Source organism: Arachis hypogaea, chromosome 13 (genome assembly GCF_003086295.3).
Source record: "Arachis hypogaea cultivar Tifrunner chromosome 13, arahy.Tifrunner.gnm2.J5K5, whole genome shotgun sequence".
Lineage (NCBI taxonomy): Eukaryota > Viridiplantae > Streptophyta > Magnoliopsida > Fabales > Fabaceae > Arachis > Arachis hypogaea.
In genome coordinates this window covers 740,625-755,560 of record NC_092048.1, presented here as the reverse complement: position 1 = coordinate 755,560, position 14,936 = coordinate 740,625, and the positions used below count along the sequence as shown (strand labels likewise).

At 32.3% G+C, this 14,936-nt stretch overlaps 1 protein-coding gene across 1 annotated transcript; it reads right to left on the bottom strand.

Moving 5' to 3' along the window:
• Positions 1-558: 558 nt before the first annotated feature.
• LOC112736237 (disease resistance protein Roq1) lies at positions 559-5,021 on the bottom strand. Its single transcript, XM_072210975.1, has 6 exons — positions 4,367-5,021; positions 3,087-4,197; positions 2,719-3,000; positions 1,847-2,617; positions 1,258-1,756; positions 559-964 (listed from the first exon to the last, which is right to left on the bottom strand). Exons 1-5 carry the CDS (start codon positions 4,861-4,863, stop codon positions 1,307-1,309), a joined length of 3,111 nt encoding a protein of 1,036 aa, XP_072067076.1. The 5' UTR covers positions 4,864-5,021; the 3' UTR covers positions 559-964; positions 1,258-1,306.
• Positions 5,022-14,936: the final 9,915 nt, after the last annotated feature.

The window sequence follows — 14,936 nt, the reverse complement described above, 5'->3', positions numbered from 1 at the left end:
GGTAATGGAAATACTTCCCAATTAGGAGATTCTTCTACCAACAATGTTGCTACAAGTCTCACTTGCCATGCAAAGGATGATCAGGATCCCAAGCCAGATAATGAACCCTCTAGTTCTGAGTCTCCGGGGCTTGATTTGTCACTTAAGCTTTAAGTTTGAACTTTAATTCATATTAATTATGTAGTTTATTCTTTTTTTTGTCTGTATACTTCATCTTAACTTTTAGTTCATGCGTTATCGATAATACTATTACTAGTTTATTTTTGGTGTGATCATTTTAGTATATTGACAATGTCATAGATTAAACGGTAATATATATATGGTATAAATGCTAATGTGCATTATTACACCTTTTTCGTCCTATCTTATTATCTTTTTCATTCATAAGCATTTTTCATTTAATAGTTTACCTGGCTACTCAAAAAATCTTATGCAAAGTTTGCAACTGCTCCACTTGCACAAGGTCCTGTGAAGCATGTTGAAATCTTTACATTAATTAAGCTCACAGATATGCAAGTACCGCTAGAAGCAAAGCAATCACAACTGATACAACAATGCTACAAAATAAGTTGGTTCTTTTCCATGGATAATTGATAATTGCAACAACGTATATAATACTCTACTGCCTCGCAGAGTTTACATATCACATTCACATTTCTCAGTCTCCTTTTTCTTTTCTTTTTTTTTTAAATAGAAGTCAAACAAGAGTCTCAACTTACTGATAACATCAAGTGGAGGCAAATATAGAAGTAAAGCCAATAACCACTAAAAATGTCTCTACACATGAATAAAGACCACTACTTTATTTTGAAACATGGATATCACCATTTGCATCAAATTTTTCCAAGAAAGGCAATTGCATTTCAGCAACATGGTAGCATGAACACCAACAAATTCTTCTCTGATGAGTTCCAGTTACTCATATTAATTATGAATCACTCTCAACATATCTCAATCCTCTTCTCTGCAGCAAGGACATAGATTAGACAATTTCAGCCAAGCTTCAAAAGCTTCATACTCGAATAACATAGCAGCGTAGAGTGACAATAACAGTAACAATAGCAGAAATATAGAACACGGGAAGAAAAGAAAAATAGAGAAGTTGTAGATAAACCGTTTATATTTCAAAATGACATAGAGACCCTGAAGAAAAATGATTACGTGAATGGGAAAAGAAAACAGAAAAACAATGTTTAATTTGGTGATGTAAATGTCAAAGGTTGGAAAAGATTGGACATTGAGATGATGAAAGAATACCTGTGAATTGGGCAATAATCAAACTAAATCAATATCTACCAGAGTTGGGTTACTCCAAATCCTGGTTCAGTACCACACGCATTCCCCACTTCTTCACTTCCACATAGCGGTGGTTAAATTCTTTGAATTCAAAGCGGGATCCATCAAGATCATGCTGCTTTCCATCCCGAATGAGTAGTTGGCGAGAAAAATAGAATAGGCAGAGGTGAACCAATTCACCCCTCACCTCCTCCTCCTTTTCAAGACAAACAAGGTGCTTGAGATTGACTTTTTCTGTTTGGTCGTAAAAGTAGAGCTCAATGGCAACGGGTGGTGCAAACTGAACAAGAATCTCGGCACAAAGGGCAATGCCAATCCAATCATTGTCATTGGCATTCGGAAATGATTCTATCCACATTGAATTATCTGCCCCCTTATTCTGATGCTTAAACCACCTTGGAATTGGAGCTCCACTCCCTGGAATTACAATAGCAAGTCTACCAAGGGATTCATTGTGTACCTGTAACCACAAAACACAAACAACCCTAATGATTAGATGCACAGCCCGTAAACAAGAGCAGCAATAATGGCAACAACAACACGCACGCACCTTAATGTACTCTCTCATCCATGAACTACCCATTCCACTCAGCCTTTCCTTCTCTACTATTTTCGGGCAGTTCCACATCCTCAATTCTCCCCATTTCACAAGTTTTGTTCGCTCTACCGCTGGATAGGGGAATGGCAACGGGAACTCATCTACATACATTAGCCGTTTGCAGTTATCTAACTTCAACACTATCAGTCTGGGAAGCTTGTTTATGAAATCAGGTACTCTAACTATATTGTTTCCCCTGAAATCTAAGATCTCTAAATAATGTAAGGATGATATGGCCTCAGGGATAGTATGCAGATTACAATAACTTAGGTCAAGAGAATACACGCAGCTTAAGCGAGCCACAGAAAGCCTCCACAGACGGAACACATGGTTGTATCTACTTTTAGAAGAATTGAAGAAATGGAATGGTAACCTAAGCTTAAGCCTTTTAAAAGTGGACCATACTGTCGATTGGCATTGGATACCACTCTCACTTCCATTTTCCAGCTCTTTCCCACTAAATAATCTTGAGCACCCGCTCAGATTAACATATTTTAGTGAAGATATACCGAATACAGTGATGGGGAAGCTCATTAAACTTGTGCACTCACTCAAATCTAACTCAACAAGTTTTCTTAGGTCTCCAGTTGATGGATGTATGTGCTTAAGCTTTCTACATTCTCTAAGGATCAGCACCTCAAGATTTGGAGCCTGGCTAAGGTTTGGAGTCTTCACAAGATTTTTGGAGTCAGAGAGATCCAATTCCTTCAAATTGTCCGGACACTGTTGCACAATTGGAAAAAACAAACATCATTAATTACACTTTCACTTATTTGTTTGATAACTTCAAAATATCTGAAGCTTATTTTATTTATTAGTAGTACCATTGTGCCATCCCATAGTTGCTTGATGTTGCTCTTTTGCAAGACTAATTTCACAAGCTTGGATAGCTTACAACATGATGGAAAATACGTAAACGGATATTCTTCCCACTCGAGATATCGCAATTCGCTAGAAATGCTATTAAAACTTCCAGAAAAACTAACACTTTTTATTTCGAGAAATTCAAGTCGTTTCATTCTTGATAATGTTTCAGCTCTTAATGTCATATTTCTTTCTTCATCATATAATCCCCTCAATTGAACGGCCTTAACATCATCAATTACCTAAATACAAAAAAGCCACAAAAATATTAGACTATTTCAATTACCTATTAACTCTATAAAATTGAAAAATTTTTAAAACTGCATACCGTATTTCCAAACATAATACGTTGAAAATCCTCTTTGCACCATATCCTACTCCACTTCCATGGCTCATTTGGAGCACTTTGCCGAACTATTCTCATGCCTAACTCTTGCAACAGGTCATGCATTCTAATATAGTCTCCATCAATTGTTATTAATGATTTATCGATGAGTACACTTATTCCAATCTTTGGATGAAGACCACGACAGTACAACATGTCTTCCACAGACAATTTATATTCGTGGTTAAAGAAACAAGCAATGTCCAAAAATATTTCCTTTTCCATGGGTTCCAATCCATCAAAACTAAGTTGAAGCACATCTGCGATTTCCTTCTTTGGATTATTTTTCAGTCTATCTAAGGCACTTCTCCATACAGAGATATCTCGACCGCGTAGATATGACCCCAAAACTTTGATCGCCAAGGGAAGGCCTTGAGCATATTCAAGTGCAAGATCCGTCAACTTTTTGTACTCTCTGCTAATCTCGTCACAACTTATAATTATATTATCATTAAAAGCTTTTTCACAGAACAATTGATGAGCTTCATCCTCATTCAAGAGTTGAACTTTGTATGTTTGATCTAGCCCAAAAGAGTTCAAGACATGTTGATCTCTAGAAGTTACTACAATTCTGCTTCCTGGATATAGACAATCACGAGTCACGCCAAGGTTCTCTAACTGTTCAACATCATCAGCATTATCTAGAACAATCAGAGCCTTTTGACAGCGTAGCATAGTTTTTATCAAACTATTAGCCTCGTAATGATTGTATATATCTTGGATCTCTCCATTTGTAATTTGACAAACAAGTTGCTTTTGTAGAGAAAGTAGACCAACTCCACGAAAAACTTTGCTTATATCGTCAACAAAACAATGAGCACCAAATTTATGAAGGTTTCTACCATACACCACCCTAGCAAGTGTTGACTTTCCTATCCCACCCATGCCACAAACGCCTACAACCCGAACTTCATTATCGGAGTTGAAATCAATCAGGTTTTCCAATTGTTCCACACGAGATTGCATCCCAACCAACCCATCCACACTTGACAAATTGCAACCTAGTTTGCTTCTTACCCTTTTAACAATTTTTTCAATCTCTCCATTCTCCTGCCTGAAAGAACAAAGAGAAAATGAACTTGTAAGCTCATTTTCTTATATAAGACAACCTAAAACAAAGAGAAAACGAGAGCAATAAAAGGTGATTTTGTTTAATCAACTTATTCATGTATAGATAATCTATTTCACAAAGATAGTAATGGAATTTAGGAAAGATTACTTACTTATTTTGTATATCCCAACCAGAGAGATTGGCCACTTGCAGCAGAGATTCCCTCCACTGTTGCACCATGTTTGAGTTATCTTTGAATCTTTCTTCATGCTCAGCCAAGGCTTTCCCATAGTTTCCGGTCTGTTTACGCACCTCAGACGGAGTCACATCGTAGAAAATAGGCAACAGATTTGGTTCTGTTATCGTATTGCTGCAATCAAGCATCTTAGCGAGTTCCTGCAAGCACCATGAAGAGGTAGCATAGTTTTTAGAGAAGATGACAATGAGAACCTGAGATCCTTCAATTGCTTGCACCAGCTCAGTGGAGATGTGCTGTCCTTGCAACAGATTCCTATCGTCCCTGAATGCAACTATTCCGTTTCTACGGAAAGCTGCAAATAGATGATCAGCGAAGGTGTTGCGTACGTCCTCACCTCTGAAGCTCACAAACACGTCATATTTGGGTCTTGTGCTGCTTGATGCCATGCTTTGGATGCTCCTGCACTCCATTGACGAAGTTGAAGTGAAGATTGGAAGAGACTGTGTGCAGAGAAGAAATATTCTGAGAAGTTGGATTGAAAGTCCTTTTTGGAGGAAGGAAGCATCGTAGTAATTGAGACAAAGACAAATATTGTACCTTTAAAGGCCAATCAAGTCATATTCCCCTTGACTCCTGTAACAAAACAAGTCTAGTTTATTTCATATTTTTTCATTATCACAATGGTAATAATTATTTTTGTGGGGTATAATGTTGAAAATATATTCTGCAAAAGCAGAGGCTCACCAAAACTTTGTCTTCTTTGGGACCCAATGCAAGTCTCTCTCTCTTGGAATTTCAATTCCCGGAAATACCATAGAAATGTGAGGAGTGAATTCCTTGTATACCTTTTAACAACAAAAACAAACAAGGTGAGTTCTACCGTGTAGAACAAAGATTCTTTCTACACCTATAGAAAGATACATGTCGACATTGAAAGAAGGTAAGAAACTATGCACGTAAAACTAGACAGCATGTTCTACAAAGTTGGGTCCCACTAATTTATAGGTTTGCAGTTTGGTTAGTCCTACAATAAAATGTTCTATATACTAAGTAGATGTTGATCCATATTAATTATCATATTAATTATTCAATTGTATTTATCAATTTATTTATGCATTTTTTTCTTAGTAGGGGTAGATATTTATTATATCTTTTTTAAGTAATAAAAAAAAGAGGAATATTTTAAAAAAGTCATTAAAAAAAATACAAGAATAATACGACGGGTTCAATGCACATTCACATGAATATTAGTTATTGAATAGCCCTTCTTAATTTTTATTAAGTCAAAATCACTTAAATATTTTTAACACTCAACATAAATATATCTTAAATTCAACAAAAATATGAAGCTTATATCTATTCAGCTATTCCTTTCACAAAATTAAAAATTAAAAGTAACAAATGTCTCCTAAGCAAGGAGTAAAATAGGAACTTATCACAGTCATACTTTCATGTAATTGTAGATAAATTTAAATCATCAAACATCAAAATTTAAATAACTTAATGCATTTAAATTATGATTTTTTAAATATGAATGTCATGGCAATATAAATTTTTTTTTATTTTTTTTTTGTACATGACAAAATAAAAGTATGCATTTTCTGTCATAGTCTTCCAAACAGTGATAGACTCAGAAAATTTTAAGAGCGAGGGCAAAAATATATATGTTAAAATAAATTTTGTTGAACATTATTAATTATATTAAAGAGAAAATTATTCTAAAGGACCGTTAGGAAGATTTAATTATTAAAAGGGACCTTTAATACTAAAATTATTAAGAAGGACAAAATTTTTTTATAATATTTAAGAAAAAGAACCAAATCTTTTTATAAAGAGACAAATATAATTGAGCTTTTTGGATGGTTTGTGCTTGTGGGTAGAGTTAATACCAAGGAGAGGTTGAGTAGGCTAGGCGTTATTATGCCAACTGATAACATCTGTGTACTTTGTAACAAGGAGGTAGAATCGGTCAAGCATTTATTTCTTCTCTGTGAACTAACATGACAGGTGTGGTGTAGTTGGTTGCGGTTCTTTGGTGAAGTTTGGGCTATTCCGGGTACAATAAGGGAACTGTTTGAGAGTTGGACTGGTTGGCATAAGCGAAAACAAGAGTAGAAGAGGTGACTGACTAGGTTCTTTGCAGTGATTTGGAATATTTGGGTGGAACGTAATGCTAGGATCTTCAATAATAATAAAGAAGCAGGTGTTGACTTCGTAATAAGGAGGACAATTCTGAGCTACAATGAATGGACCGATAGTGATCCTTTTGGTTGTTGATGGCAATGCCGGCATTGACAGGGATGTTATGTATTTCCATGTAGTACTTGTTGTTTGGCTTGTTTGCTCCACTTTACAGTGTTGAGCTTCCTTTGTTTCAAAAAAAAAAAGAGACAAATATATCTTTAATTATTTTTTAATTTATTTTTTATAATCTTTAATATATGTTGTTTGACTCTCAACGCTATATTGAATGAATATTCACTTGGGATTAATTAGTTAATTAATTTAAGAAAGGAAAAAGACCGTTGGAGAGATTTAATTATTGAAAAAAATCTTTAATATTAAAATTATTAACAACGACCAAATCCTTTTATAATATTTAAGAAAAAAGACAAATTTCTTTATAAAAAGACAAATATATCTTTAATTATTTTTTATTTATTTTTTGTAATTTTTATATTAACAAATTTTTTTCTAAAATTTTAGTAATTTTTATTATTTATTTATTTATTTTTTTACTTTTCTAATCTTTTGTCTTTTTTTCTCGTTGGATAAAGATCACAAAAGTAAAAAAATAAATAAATAATTAATAAAAATTACTAAAATTTTAAGAGAAATAAAATTTATCAACATAAAGATTATAAAAAATAAATAAAAAATAATTAAAGATATATTTGTCTCTTTATAAAAAGATTTGGTTCTTCTTTTTAAATATTATAAAAAAATTTGATCCTTCTTAATAATTTTAGTATTAAAGGTCCTTTTTAGTAATTAAATCTTCCTAACCGTCCTTTAGAATAATTTTTCCTATATTAAAAATATAATGGAGATATAAAATTTAAAAAGAGTTAGTGAGAAACAGACATGTTTTAAGTTTAAATTTTAGAAATAAAAATTTTTTTTTTTATAAATTATATATAATAAATAGTATTTTAAATAATAAAAAATATTTTAAGTTTAAATTTTAGAAATAAAAAAATATTTTTTTATAAATTATATATAATAAATAGTATTTTAAAAATGAAAGTGTTCACTATTATATTTCTATTATATTTTTAATATAATTAACAATGTTAACCAAAATTTATTTTAAGACATGTCTGTTTCTCACTAACTCTTTTTAAATTTTATATCTCTATTATATTTTATATCTCTATTATATTTTTAATATAATTAATAATGTTCAACAAAATTTATTTTAAAATATATATTTTTGTCCTCGCTCTTAAAATTTTCTGGGTCCATCACTATTTGCAGGACTATGACAGAAAATGCATACTTTTATTTTGTCATGTACAAAAAAAATAAAAAAGAATTTACATTCCTTTGACATTCATATTTAAAAAATTATAATTTAAATACATTAAGTTATTTAAATTGTGATGTTTGATGATTGAAATTTATCTACAAGTACATAAAAGCATGACTGTAATAAGTTCCTATTTTATTCCTTGCTTAGGAGGCATTTGTTACGTTTAACTTTTAATTTTTAATTTTGTGAAAAGAATAGCCGAATAGGTATAAGCTTCATATTTTTGTTGAATTTAAGATACATTTATATTGAGTGCTAAAAATATTTAAGTGATTTTGACCTGATAAAAATTAAGAAGGGCTATTCAATAACTAATATGCATGTGAATGTGCATTGAACCTGTCGTATTATTTTTGTATTTTTTTTAATGACTTTTTTAAAATATTTCTCTTTTTTTATGACTTAAAAAAGATATAATAAATATCTACACCTACTAAGAAAAAAATACATAAATAAATTGATAAATACAATTGAATAATTAATATGGTAATTAATATGGATCAGCATCTACTTAGCACATAGAATATTTTATTGTAGGACTAACCAAACTGCAAACTTATAGATTAGTGGGACCCAACTTTGTAGAACATACTGTCTAGTTTTGCGTGTATAGTTCCTTACCCTCTTCCAATGTCGACATGTGTCTTTCTATAGGTGTAGAAAGAATCTTTTTTCTACACGGTAGAACTCACCAAACAAGGAAGGAATCTTGATCTTTAGATGCACACCTCATAAAACAAGACACAAGAAGAAGAATACGCACGTAGCTCGATCTTAAATTTTAAATGATATTTTAAAAATATTTTGTTTAAAATAAATCAATTTTAGAAAATTTAAAAAATATTTAAACAGAAAAGCTCTACATACATGGATGTTATCCAAATAACTTCCTCCACACACGCGTTCCCTCATCCCACAGTCGTTTGTTATACAGGCGCCTCATATAATGTATATAACGTAAACCTTTTTTGCGTGATAAACCTTTCTCAACGTAAACCTTGTTCTCTTTTCGCATTTTCTTTCTTCTTTTATGTTCTTCTTCTTCTTCTTCAACCTAATAAAATTCCTTATTCTCTGCATTATGGATCTGGATTGAGTTCGACGTAATTAGCTTTGTCGTGTTTCTTCTTCTTCTTCTTTTTTCTTTGATCTGACTTCTGAATTTGAAACAATAAATGAATCAATTTCAAATCAGTTAAATGAGTGCGATTTGGATTATTCTTCCGAAACGCATCAATTTGATGAGGTTTGGATTATTGAATTTTGAATCGAATTTAATGGAATGCAATTGCTAATTTTATTTGAATTGAATTGAATGGATGGAGGTGATCTGAATCTGAATTGAATTGAATTGATAATATCTAAATTGTAGACAGAGTTGTTTCAAATTTAGTTTTGTATAATGGATTATCTTTCGTTTACTGTGAGTAACCTTTCGGTTCGGTAATTATTATAGAGTTATTTCACCATGAGCATGTGTTCGGTTCGGATGCAAAAATGAGTCAAAAATGAGTCTGTAAAAAAAATTAGAGGAATATATTCTATTTTATTCACTGAGCACTATATAATTGTTTCACCGTAATAAAGCTTTTGGTTCACCATGCAAACCAGCTGTATTGTGGATGAAAAATTTGCCCCAAAGGTGGGAATGATTTTCAAGACACTAGAAGAAGCTGGAAAGTTCTACAAACATTATTCAAAATTTGCCGATTTTTCTACGAAAATAAGGAACACGATTCGGAACAGAGACAAGATTAAGAATCAACACCAACCAAGCGACTATTCTCGGAGTCCGAAGATTCGGGAGCGAAAGGAGATACTTCAACTTGCAAGATAATCAAGTTTGAGAATAAAAATTGAGAATTTGAATGGGCATATTTTATAATTCCCTTTTTAAGTCTATCTAATAGAATAATGCCAAACATATATTTGTTCGGTAAAAATATTATTCGTTTTTAAGTTTTTTTTTTTTAATTTTTATGTTTGGAATTTAGAATTTTTTTTTAATATAAGTTAATGTTATTTGGTTATTACTTGTGATTTTTTTTTCAATTTATACCGTTGATATTTTGTTATTTCTAATTTAGTATTTGATATCATAAAGTTTTATATTTTTAATATAAAATATTATTGATATAATTAAGTTAGTTATTAATTTTTAATGTGTAATTATTTAAAAAAACTTAATTCTAATTTCTAATTATTAATTAAAACACTTTGTTTAAACTTTTTAATTTAAAATATAAATTTTTTTTGAATTTTTAAGTAAGAAAATGTCTTTAAAAATATCATTTTTATTTGCATAATTTCTAAGCAAATTTGCTAACTACAAAATATTAGATTAAATTGAATGAAATTACTTATTTTTTTAAAATGTGAGGTTATTTATACTATTTAAAAAAACTAATATATATTTTTCTATACTTAATTTTTTTTTCTATCGTTCCTAAAAAATTGAACTAATTTAGTAGTTCGAAAAAAATGGAGAATCTTTTGCTGATATGACGCTAATACATTGAGCTTGAAAATTATTTACTTAGGTGTCGTTATTAGAAATTTTTAAAACTTTATTTATAAATTATAAGTTATTTGTTTAGGTGGTTATCTTTTAAATTTTAAGTTATTTGCTTAAGTTGTTTTTCTTAGTTTGTTATTTTTTAAAATTTAAGTTATTTGCTTAGGTTGTTAGTTTTTAAATTTTTAAATACACTTTCTTAAGTTGTTAGTTTTAGATATTTTTATAATTTATAAGGTTATTAATATTTAAATTGTAATTATTTTTTGTTTTTATTGACAAATAATAGGATAGATATAATTTATGATAAAACTAAAACAATTATTTCTAATTTCTATTTTTTGATTAAATTAAAAGAGTTTTATATTTTAAAATAATATTGAATTTCAACTTTTCTCGTGCCATTATTTTAAAAGGAGCATAAAATAAAAATATTAATTAATTAATTAATTTAATAATAAGATCAGGAGTGATATATACAACGAGTTAGGATTCAAGATATAGTTGTTAGGGATGAAATCCATGCTTCCAAAGCAGATAAATGTATCATTCTAGCTACCTGCGTCTTTCACATGTAGAATGAGATACATGTTTAATAATTATTAAGATATTCTAACAATTTGTAAGAAATATATGGATATCTAGATCTCTTCATCACAATGACATGTAATTCGAGTTGGCAAGAGATTGGTAGAGTTAATAATCCAAAGCAAGGTTCTGAAAATCAGACCGGACCAGCCGGTTCGACTGGTTTAACCGCGAACCGACGACGCAAACGGTCCGATCCTCCTGTAAAAACCGTGCTGGGAAGAACTGGTAAACCGGCTGGTTGGGCTGAATCGGTGATCGGCCGGTTCTGCTAAACGACGCCGTTTTATTGTTTTTTAAAAAAAAAAACCTTAACCCGACCCGACTGCTCGTGGAGCACCCCACCCTCCCTTTCTTTCCCCGACCCCATTCATTCATGATTCATCTGATTCTGAATCATATCACAGTGAGAGAAGAGTGAACCCTAGCCGCCCAGTCGCCCTCCTTCGTCGATGCGGTCTCAGGTCATCAACGCCACCACCGTCGCCTGGTCCTCAGCCCCAGTAACCCTCCATCTTCGCCTGGTTCCCTGCCCAGTAGCCTTCCATCTCCATCGTCTTCATCTTCTCAACATCAGCAGGCAGTAGCCCTCTCATCGTCTTCATCGTCGCGCGGTCCTCAACAGTCGACACTAGGGGTGAGCACGGATAGCGGGTACCCGATTACCCGTCCGAACCAATTAAATTAGTTCTGGAACCAACGGGTAATCGGGTCCAATCCGAACCAAACCGATGGTCTTTATTAGTGATTGGTTCGGATATCGGTTCTGAGGGTGCAGAACCCGAACCAACCCGCGAACCCGATCATATATTAATTAAATAAAAAAATAAAAAATATATATATGACTTTTCCATTAGACAAAGATTATTCACTATTAATATGTTTGGATGTTAATAAGTTTAGTTTTTAATGTATTTGGTATTTAACATGTTTGGATTATTTCTATTGATGTTACATGTTTATTGTACTTGTTGAATTTTTAAGATAAAAATTTGGTTTTTTTGTATGAATTTCAAAGTCATCGGGTACCCAATTACCCGAACCGAACCAATCCATTCTTAATCGGTTTGGTTTGGTTTGGGTACATGTACAAAAAAACATAAATCCAAACCAAATCGAACCAATTATATTTCGATCGGTTCGGTTCTAATTTTACTATGAACCCGAACCAAACCGACCCGTGCTCACCCCTAGTCGACACCAGTAGCCCTCCGTCGACCCCAGGTGAGTGACTCGTCCTCTGCTCATCTTCTTTGTTCTTCGCCTCTGTGAACTTTCTCTGTGAAATTGATACTCTGTGAACTTCCTCTGTGAACTCAAATTTCAGTTTAATTGTGAACTTCCTCCGTTTGTTGGTTAGCATGAGAAATAAATAATCTGAAAATTAACTGGCTGGTCTTCTATTTTGCAGCTCAATTTCTGTTTGTTGCTCAATTTCTGTTTGTAGCTCAATTTCTATTCGTTCCTCTGCTTAAATTTGTTACTCTATTTTTGTAAATAAGCTGAAATTTGTTGCTCAATTTCTGTTTGTAGCTCAATTTCTGTTCGTTCCTCTACTCAAATTTGTTACTCTGTTTTGTAAATAAGTTGAAATTTGTTGCTCAATTTCTGTTCGTTCCTTTGCTAAATAAGCTGAAATTTGTTACTCTGTTTTGTACTTTGTTAATGCTGGAAACTTACTCGGTTTTGCATAATTGTTGACTGGCTGAATTGCTTTAGGCAAAATTATTGTAGGCAGAATTGTTAATGTTCATTGTATAGGCAGATTTGTTAATGTTTATTGTTGTGGCTGTTATTATTTTCATATATGTTTTATTAATTTCAGTTATGGAAGATAGTATTAATCAAGAAGTAACTACTGATAACAATGCTTCTGTGAATAATAACATGTCTGCCGATACTCCTATTCCGAATGATGCTGCTAATCCTAATTCCCGTAGTGCTAACGATAGTCAGTCACAAAGTTCTTCTAACCTTAGGGAAAAAACAGATTTAGCTTGGAAATATGTTGCTCTACAAATGGTGAATGGAAAACCACAATATCAATGTTTATTTTGTCTACAAGTTTTCAATAGAGGTAGAATTCACAAGATGAAGAAACATCTAGCAAAGATTACTGGAGCGTGAAAAAATGTCCTAAAGTTCCATATGATGTGGAAAAACAGATGGAAAGTTTGTTGAAAGATATTCAGACCAACAAAAAGAAAAGAAAAATAAGTTTTGGTGAAGAGGGTGGTGATGAGGTAGATGATGCAATTGATGAGGCAATAGCTCAAGAAGAACAGGAACAGCAGCGTACCTCAAGTCAGCAAGGAGTTGGAGGCGATCCAAAGAAAAAAGCCAAAGTCATTCCTCCTATGTTTGCACCAAGAACAACTCCAAGAGCTCAACCAAGTATTAAAAGTGTTCTGCAAAACAAAGAGGCAATACACGAGGTTGATAAACGATTTGCTCGGTGGCTTTTGGATTGTAAAATTCCATTTAATATTGTGATGTCGCCATATTTTCAAGATATGCTGGATGGTGTTGTTGGTATTGGACCTGGTTACAAGGGGCCTTCTTATGATAAGTTAAGGGTTCATTTGTTGGCTGGTCTTAAAAGAGAAAGCCAAATGCTAGTTGATAGTTATAGGAGTGCATGGAAGGAAACTGGATGTACCCTCATGGCTGATGGTTGGACAGATCAAAGACAAAGAATGTTAATCAATTTCTTGGTATATTGTTCTAAAGATTTGTGCTTCGTGAAATCAGTAGATGCTTCCAGTATGGTAAAAAATGCTTCACACTTGTGTAATTTGTTTTCTGAGGTAATTGAATGGATTGGCCCAAGACTGCATATCAGCCGTACACAGATATTATCAACTCAAGATAGGACAAGCATTTGAAGAAAGATCTTCATGCGGCAGCTTACTTCTTGAATCCTAAATTCTTTTTTAATGAAAATTATAAAGAAGCACCTGACGTTATGCGAGGTTTGCTTGATCTTGTTACCTTGTATTGCAAGTGTAACAATTTGGATTCAGTTCAGGCAATGAAAGAAATACATTTATATAGAGATCGGAAGAAAAGTTTTGATAGACAAGAAGCTATTCGAGCTGCATCTGAACTTAAGCCTAGTAAGAATATGGCTGAATATTTGTTTAATTAATAGTAACTTGTTTTATGCTCCTATGTTCTTAATTGATATCTTCTAATATGTTATGGTTTTATAATTGATATCTTCTTGTTATCTTTCATTGCATTCTTAGTCAAGCATCTGCTTCTTCTGGGTGTGAGAGAAATTGGAGCCTTTTTGTCCAGATTCATACAAAAAGAAGAAATAGATTGGAGCATGATAGACTGAATGACATTGTTTATGTTACCTATAATTTGCGTCTTAAATCCAGGTAATATATGTTTCATGAAATACCATATTGTTTCATTTGTAATCTTTATCATAACAAATTTGTAAATTATTAAATCTTCATATATTGTATTTAACTTTTTAGGAAGGAAAAAGAAAAAAGAAAGCAAAAGACACAATATGATCCAATTGATTATGAAAGCATCAGTCAAGTTGACTTTTGGGTGACTGAAGAGGTTGTAGAGAAAGAGCCTGATCTTCCTAGTAATGTGGATGACTTATTGCGTGAGTATAGTATATTTAGTTTCTAATGATTTATTAGAATGTTGTTAGTTTATAATATAATGATAACATCATAACATGTCTATTTTATTAGGTGAAATTGATGCTGATTTATATCAAAGTGGCGGTGGTAGTAGTGGTCTTTATGCTGCATCTCTTGATTCTTCTGCTGAACAGGGTGGGAATGAAGGTGAAAATCATCCCACCGAAGCAGATTTGTAACAAGTTCTTGCGAATTTTGATGATTGATAAACCATGTAGTTGGGATTTAATATTTAGATAT

Excerpts from the sequence above, each read along its gene's own strand:
- LOC112736237 (XM_072210975.1), bottom strand. The coding sequence starts at position 4,863 with ATGGAGTGCAGGAGCATCCAAAGCATGGCATCAAGCAGCACAAGACCC. Across the intron at positions 2,618-2,718 it reads AACTATGGGATGGCACAATG|TGTCCGGACAATTTGAAGGA; the intron begins GTACTACTAATA and ends ATTGTGCAACAG. Across the intron at positions 1,757-1,846 it reads GGATGAGAGAGTACATTAAG|GTACACAATGAATCCCTTGG; the intron begins GTGCGTGCGTGT and ends TTGTGGTTACAG.